Source organism: Dendropsophus ebraccatus, chromosome 6 (genome assembly GCF_027789765.1).
Source record: "Dendropsophus ebraccatus isolate aDenEbr1 chromosome 6, aDenEbr1.pat, whole genome shotgun sequence".
NCBI classification, from domain to species: Eukaryota; Metazoa; Chordata; class Amphibia; order Anura; family Hylidae; genus Dendropsophus; species Dendropsophus ebraccatus.
The window spans coordinates 124,907,091-124,915,205 of record NC_091459.1 but is presented as its reverse complement, the minus strand read 5'-3'; the positions used below and the strand labels follow the sequence as shown (position 1 = coordinate 124,915,205).

Sequence of the window (8,115 nt, the reverse complement as noted above, 5' to 3'; positions counted from 1 at the left end):
TCACCCCTGTAGCCCCAGTGATGTCCATCCCCCCTATAGCCCCCCTCATGCTGTCCACCCCCCCGTAGCCCCCCTCATGCTGTCCACCCCCCCGTAGCCCCCCTCATGCTGTCCATCCCCCCGTAGCCCCCATATATTGTCCACCACCCCCCTATAGCCCCCCTCATGCTGTCCATCCCCCTATAGCCCCCCATATATTGTCCATCCCCCCCCCTATAGCAACCCTCATGCTGTCCATCCCCCTGTAGCCCCCCATATATTGTCCACCCCCCTATAGCCCCCCTCATGCTGTCCATCCCCCTATAGCCCCCCATATATTGTCCATCCCCCCCCTATAGCAACCCTCATGCTGTCCATCCCCCTGTAGCCCCCCATATATTGTCCACCCCCCTATAGCCCCCCTCATGCTGTCCATCCCCCTATAGCCCCCCATATATTGTCCATCCCCCCCCCTATAGCAACCCTCATGCTGTCCATCCCCCTGTAGCCCCCCATATATTGTCCATCCCCCCCCCCTATAGCCCCCCTCATGCTGTCCATCCCCCTATAGCCCCCCATATATTGTCCATCCCCCCCCTATAGCAACCCTCATGCTGGCCATCCCCCTTATAGCCCCCAGTAATGTCCCCCTATGATAAAAGGAAAACAAAACAAAACCCAACTCACCTGTCACCACGCTCCCCCGTCGGTCGCGGGCCTCTTCTCTCTTCTGTTCCCGGACAGATGAGCAGCTCCTGGTCCCGGGCAGCTCCGTCACCACTGAGCTCCGTGCGCGCCGCAGCGGCTGGGACTTCCGGTATGCGCTGCGTGTACCGGAAGTCCCAGCTGCCGCACCGCGCACAGAGCTCAGTGGTGACGGAGCTGCCCGGGACCAGGAGCTGTGCATCTGTCAGGGGTGGCGGAGGCACGCTTGTGACTGCAAGCAAGAAGCTGCTTGCGGTCACAAGAGTGATTGACAGCGCGGGAAGCCTATGGCTTCTTGCGCTGTCAATCGAAAGACTGACACAAAGGGTGAGGAGCGTCAGTCGGCGGCTGAGTGGGCCCCCCAGGAGCAGGGGGCCTACTCCTGCTCGGGGCCCACCAGGAAAATCCCCGGTCCCCCGGTGGCCCAGTCCGACACTGGACTCATTGCATTTCCTTGCAGAGCACAAATCAGACCACATAATAGAATTAACTAAGGTTGAATCTACCAAAACTTATGGTTCTAGAGGAGAACAGTTCTGTATGTAGAGAGTGTGATGGAGAAGAGCTGCACAGAATCCCTGCCAGTCATCATAGTGTGCTGCAATACAAGTTAAAGCTTTGGCTGTCCATGATGGGATTTGTAGTTTTGCAACAGCTGGAGGGTCAAAGATTCCCCATCCCTGGTCTATACAGACAAACCAGGAAAGACGTATACTGTAGGTCTCCAATATAGTGGCAGCCATTATATTCCACACCAGAAAAGAAAAAAAAAAAAACATTAGAGACCAGAAGCATAAATAATCACAGTTTATTTTTTTTTTCTACTCAAATTGTAACTAATTTATACAAAACACCATACTCAGGCGATTATACAAATGTACAAAAATGCATTTGCTTGAACACATTGTAACTGGTTCTAGTAACAATCGCAGTTCATTTTAGGCTACGGTGAAATGCGTCAGTGCGTCATTAACAAAGACCTGTACTGTCAGAACAAAGAACCCAACACATTGTTTATTATTACACACAAAGAAAAAAGACTCTGCCGTGCGGGAAAAAAATCTGCAACATGCCGATGTTAGATGTAGGCAGGATAACAGTGATGCCAACTAAAATGACACAGTCTACACAGAGCACAAACCATGGTGTGCGGTGCTGAAGCTGCTATCCGGGGACTGAATACTAAAGTGGCCGTTCCATCATCCACCTGCTAGGTTACGGATGCTCCATGCAGAAAGGCAGTGCTGTACCTGCCATAGAAATGGGTCAGGTGGTGGGTGGGGGCTCGGCACTGAACCACAACCCCTGCTGAATTTGGAATACCCCTTTATTCTGTATAAGTATGTATGTAGTACGCTTCCCCCTAGTGGTGACTGCAGGCAGACGCAATAATATAACTTATCAAGTTGGAAAAACAGAGAACCCACTATTTAGAATTTTGGACCAACAAGAGGGAATGGTTGAGATCAAAGATGAGGGAACCTTAAGCACGTCACCTGAACCTGAACGCTCTGCATTTCATAACCGGTGGCTGAAGATGTTGAATGCAGCCCAAAAACATAGATACAGCCATAGGCTGTATTCAGGTTTTCCAGGATTCCTTAGGGCTGCATCCAACTTCAGCCACCAATAATCAAATGCAGAGTTCAGACTATTTGACATAAAAGTGGACCTATAGGTAAGCTTTCTTGCTGACTAAAGGCAGGGTACATTGGGGCTTCTTACCCTCAATCATTATAAGTTTAATCCGTCACTCCAGTGCTGAGATATAAGCTTTAGAAATGTTATGCAAATTAGGAGCTAAAAGCCCAGAGGGTGTTCCCCTAGGCTGCAAAAGCCTAGCAATATTTAGCCTGTTAATCTAAACAGAGTGGGTATGTTTACATGCAGGCATAGTGGTGTAAGGAGGTAAGAGACCAAACGTTGCTGGGCTTTTGTGGTCAAGGGGAAGGCCCATGGGCTTCTTCTCCTAATTTCCATAAACATTATAGTGCTTATATCTCAGAGCTGGAGTGATAGATTGAAATAAGAGTTAGAGCTCCTAATTCAAGAAGCCCTGTTGTACACTGACTTGAATTTAGTCAGCAAAGCTGCTGAGAGGTCTGCATTAAAAGGGTTATGCAGGATTAGAAAAAGCATAGCTACTTTCTTGCAAAAACAGCATCACCCCTGTCCTCAGGTGTGTGGTATTACAATTCAACTCTGTTCACTTCAATGTAACTGCAAAACCCACTTCTGAACGGAGGACAGGTGAGGTGCTGTTTCATACCCATAATACTGATAAATCTGATCTGAAATGTTCAGATTTCAGGATATGAAGGCAAAAAAGCCACAATTCTCCAGCCATTAAACACATTGAGAGAACTTCAAAGAGAACTTTGGTCAATTAATTTTTTTTTTACTTTGGCGGCCATTTTGCAAAATAGCCAATATTTTTTGTCACTTGTTGCTTCAATTTCCGTTTGACTAATATTTGGTGATTTTATGCTTAGGGTGGGAAACACTCCATGAAAAAAAAAAAAAAAAAAAAAAGCACATACTGCTAGTGTGGGGCCTGAGGGGGCGGAGCATGATACAGGAAATTGCTATTTAGTTCTCTTTGAAATCCTGTGTCATGCTCCGCCCCCTCGGGCCCTGTACTATATTATAAAGTATAATCAGTTTTGCCTGGAGGGTTGCTTTAAGTAAAACTGTTTATTGCTTTAATAACATTCAAAAGAAGAATAAGGGGAGATCCGGGTGACTATGGCATCTGAGCTGCTCTATGCTATACCTGCTTTCTCACTGGAAATCTTAAAGGGACTTTCCAGTATTATGTGACTACTAATGTTTCCATTCACTGACAGCAAACACAGGTCTAGAGAAGTTAATGGCCAAATATATCTAACAGTAAATCTCTCTGTTGTCCACAACAACCTATCAGAACTTAAGAGAAGGATGAGCTATGATTGGTTGCTATGGGCAACAAGGGCAATCCAAGCAAAGTTTTCACTGCCATAAAAAAAAAAAAATCTGGTTGCTGTGGGCAACAAAGACTGATAGAGGGCTGCTTAGCAACCAATCAGAGCACAGCTTTTATTACTCCAGTGCAGCTTAGAAAGTGAAAGCTGAGCGCTAATTTGTTGCTATGGGCAACAGCTTTACTTGATATAGATAATGCCACCAGAAAGCTGCAGAATCATATGATGATCAACCTTTACTTGCATAAAACTGGAAAATTCTTTTAAGATACAAGCTGCAGTTTTTCCAAGCAGGATTGTGACAGCCATTGATTCCGTATGAATACTAAAAGGAACACTGCAACAAAACCAATAAGTGCAATGTATAGAGCAGTACTGGAGGGGGAGGAGCCTAAGGATTCTTTCTACATGATTCTTGGAATCCTCTTGTCATGCTCCGCCCCCTCAGGTTCTGTACGAGGCATAACACAATGTACCAGTTTTGCCCAGAGTGCTCCTTTAACGCTCAGTAAAGCAGCCCCAATACCCGTCAGCAGCCATTTTGTAACATGAACCAACATTTGATCAAACTCAGCCCATCTACCATACGCGTCTCCATTTGCATACATTGGTTCAGATACATGTTTGAATGGCAGGTCCCAACTTTAAGGACATGAAACACACAACTTCACGAAATGCATCTGACGACTCACGACAACAACCGTAACATGATGTGCAAACATTAAACAAAACGGGAAACACTTTTTTTTTGCCTTTGATATGTTATGGTATAATCGATAGAGAAACCCTGTCCTCAGCCCTTTAAGCACTCGCTTGGTGTCAGGAGGACTTGGAAGATGGTCAGACGCGTTTCAAGTCGTCTCTGGCATGCTGCGAGTTTACCAAGGCTTCACTACAGCTTTCATATGGACACATGCTAATATGACCGTGTAGCGTAATATCCCTATAAAAAGGAGAAGATTCTACTGTCTATAGGAGAGAAAGGGATAGAAATCAGTGTTAGATAGATGGGTGGTAACACTGTGCTGGGGATTAGGGTCAGTTGGATTGGGCAGGGGGCGGGCCGGGGCGCCGCGTCGGGATGATTCGAGGTTTGGGTGATGTCTTTGTGTCTTCTTCCTCTTCCAGGTCGCTGTCACATACGTGGACTACAACGCTAGGGGTGGACTCTGTTCCTGCATGGAGCTCGTACTTCTGACCTGAATGGAGGAAAGCAAAAGAAATGTTTATCATATGTGTGTCATACAGCTACATAGCTACAGTCTTTATGCCAAGAAAATGGCGTTCTGACATATACTCTGATATGCCCATAGAGATGAAGGGAACTAAGCCGGCTCGATAGGCAGGGTAAGCCGGCACCAATCTGCTAGATTGGCGCTAGATTGGCGCCATGGTCCTCCTTCCTTGCCTTTGTGTATCCCGCTGACCGCAGCTGACACTTCTGAACCAATCTCTGCAGTAAAAGTATGCTCAGCCAATCACTGGCCGTGGCACTGTCCCATCTTGGTCAAGGACTGGCTGAGTGGGCAGTCACTTCAGAGAAAGGTTCTGCGGTAGCTGCGGCCAGCGCGGGGAGGGGGGATTGGTTTTGGTGGGGACACAGAGGGCAGAAGATGAGGTTAACGTTTTTTGTTTTTTTTTTTTAATTCAAAATTTTTATTCAAATTTCCCATTTTTACAGTAAAAACAAAAACATCTGTCGTCCCAGCGGGCGCAAAGGCACACATACAAGGGCAAACAGAAAGTACAAATGTAGGCCCATAACCAAAACGGGCCATCTGAAGCAAACCACGGCTCCCATACAATAAATAATACTTGCCAACAGGAAGGTTAGGGAGTGAGCTAGCGATCAGCGCGAAGCCAAAGGGAGAAAGGGGAGGGAAAAGGGAAGAAAGAAAGAAGAAGAAAGAAAAGCAGATCATCTATGGGGCTGTATAGTGGGGGTCAAGAAGGGAAAGCAAAGAAATAGGTGGCTCCTCACTGAGCCAGCAAAGATCTGTATTTGGCAGTGTCTGTGAACTGATCCCAATAAATTTTATAATATAGATAGTAAAAAGGAAAAATTACAAAACAAACAAAAAACACTCTTCTAGCGATAACTTATGCAGCTCTACAAACAGCTCCTTAAATCTTAACTTCCTGATGGGGACTCCGAATTTGGTAAGTCACCCTGCTAGGCAGTGATACATTTCCTGCAGCCATATCTAGGAAGATTTTCCATTTAAGTACAGTGGTGCCTTGGATTAAAAGCATAATTTCTTCCGGGACCGTGCTTGTAATCCAAATCCACTCTTAAACCAAAGCAAATTTTCCTATAAGAAATTACTGATATGCAGACAATTGGTTCCACACCCCAAAAATAATAATGTTTTATTTTTTATACCATGTAAAACAGATGAAACAAACATTTAGAAAGCTGGATATGTGATATAATAAGTTACTGTACAGTATAGCAATCAGCATGTGGAGTATAATGTATAGTAACTGCATAAACCTGAAAAACCATCAGCTGTTTGTAGATACAGAATGAAGATGCGGATCCCCCTAATGCAGTAGCGTAGTACAACAGGCTAGAATAGAGAAGCAGGGCTGCTGTCAGAGGTCTGTGTGGCCACATGACAGCAATGGCGAAGGGCGGGGTGTTCAGCATGGACCAATCAGGAAGTGAGAATTACAGAGCTGTGCAGGAGGACAGTGACAGAAACTTTATATACAGCAGCTTAAATGTCTGAGTGGAAGTGCAGGCACATTATAGCAGCAGTGTCTATAGCTGAGTGTGAGTGCAGGCACATTATAGCAGCAGTGTGTATAGCTGAGTGTAAGTGCAGGCACATTATAGCAGCAGTGTGTATAGCTAAGTGTGAGTGCAGGCACATTATAGCAGCAGTGTGTATGTCCGAGTGTAAGTGCAGGCACATTATAGCAGCAGTGTGTATAGCCAAGTAAGAGTGCAGGCACATTATAGCAGCAGTGTGTATAGCTGAGAGTAAGCGCAGGCACATTATAGCAGCAGTGTGTATAGCTGAGTGTGAGTGCAGGCACATTATAGCAGCAGTGTGTATAGCTGAGTGTGAGTGCAGGCACATTATAGCAGGAATGGAGAGGATGGGAAGCACAAGGGCTGACAGACTGCAGGGAGCATGAAGGAATAAGCAGGGTAGATGTGGGCACATACATGAAGCACTCTGTCCGGGGAGAGAGGGGTTACAGCTATGAAGTGATTACCTCCACAGTCCTGTCCCCTGATGTAAGCCCCAGCCTTAAGTGGATCTGCTATGATTTGGAAGGTAAGGGAGACTTCCTGGGTCAGAGTACAGTGCTGTAGACCCCGCTATGCAGACCATGCCCCTCCTCCAATCCCCCTCCTACCCAGTACAGGAAGCTCTTAAACCAAAGCAATGCTCTTAAACCAAGTCACAAATTTTGAAAAACTGAGCTCCTCTTGCAAAACACTTTTAATCCAAGTTACTCTGAAACCAAGGTGCAACTGTATTTAGGAAAGGTGAGTGACAACTCTTATGGAATTTATAATGCCCAGTGTATCGGTTGTCACCCAGCTTTCTCGGAAGCAGATAAAACACAGGAGCAGAAGCATTATCTATTGGATGTATGAGCTTGTATCAATAACTTATTAGTGCTGTAACCTGGTAAGACCTTGCGTGCTAATCTCACATTATCTAACAAGTGAGTGTTAGAATAATTGGAGTATACCGACAGCCGTCTGATCGGGAACAACCTGTAATGATCCAGCGGGACCCGGTGTACGGTACGTGCAGCTCCGCATTACAGCATGGAAATAATTACAGGATTGTGTCCCGCAGGCCGGCCCTGAATCACACAGCCAGTCTCTCCAGCACGTAGGACTGAAAGCAGAGCGTCCATTGTGACGAGATGCAGGAGATTAGCGTGTTGTCAGGAACAGAGTGTGGCGAGGACTAGTCAGACAAAAGAATCCAGGAACAATGCATTCTGCCTTTCACTCTCTAAACTATTTGCTGGGAAATTGGGGGGATGATTCATCAAGTAATAAACATAAAAAAAAAACAATAAAGTGCATACAAAAATATACAAATAAAAGTCTTAAGCATGGTATAAACCTTTATATATATATATATATATATATATATATATATATATATATATATATATATATACATATATACACACACACACACACACTTCATGTCACTGATCATATCTGCCCAGTCGCATACACCCAACCCTGCACCCTTACAGCAGGTTACGGCACACTATGAAGCTGACAATGCAGCATGAGGTCACAGTGCACCCCTGAGAACTCATGACATCAGGAGCCGATCAATAGGTCTTGTTATGAGTCACAGCAATACTACAGATTAATTGTGGTTTCCAAAAATAACCCCCATTCTCTGTCTGACAGGGCAGATTACACTGCCGGGAAGGCGTCCTCAGGGGAGCAGCAGGACTGCGTCATGGCAGCAGCGGGTGTCAC

General features: G+C 45.6%; 1 protein-coding gene across 4 annotated transcripts in view; it reads right to left on the bottom strand.

The window, feature by feature from the left end:
• Positions 1-3,301: 3,301 nt before the first annotated feature.
• RCAN2 (regulator of calcineurin 2) overlaps positions 3,302-8,115 on the bottom strand; it is a 45,357-nt gene continuing 40,543 nt past the window's right edge. For all 4 annotated transcript variants that reach the window (XM_069974012.1, XM_069974013.1, XM_069974011.1 and 1 more), the window contains exon 5: positions 3,302-4,843. In XM_069974012.1, the coding sequence (XP_069830113.1) occupies positions 4,683-4,843 (161 nt within the window). In that variant the 3' untranslated portion in view covers positions 3,302-4,682. The remainder of the gene's footprint in view (positions 4,844-8,115) is intronic.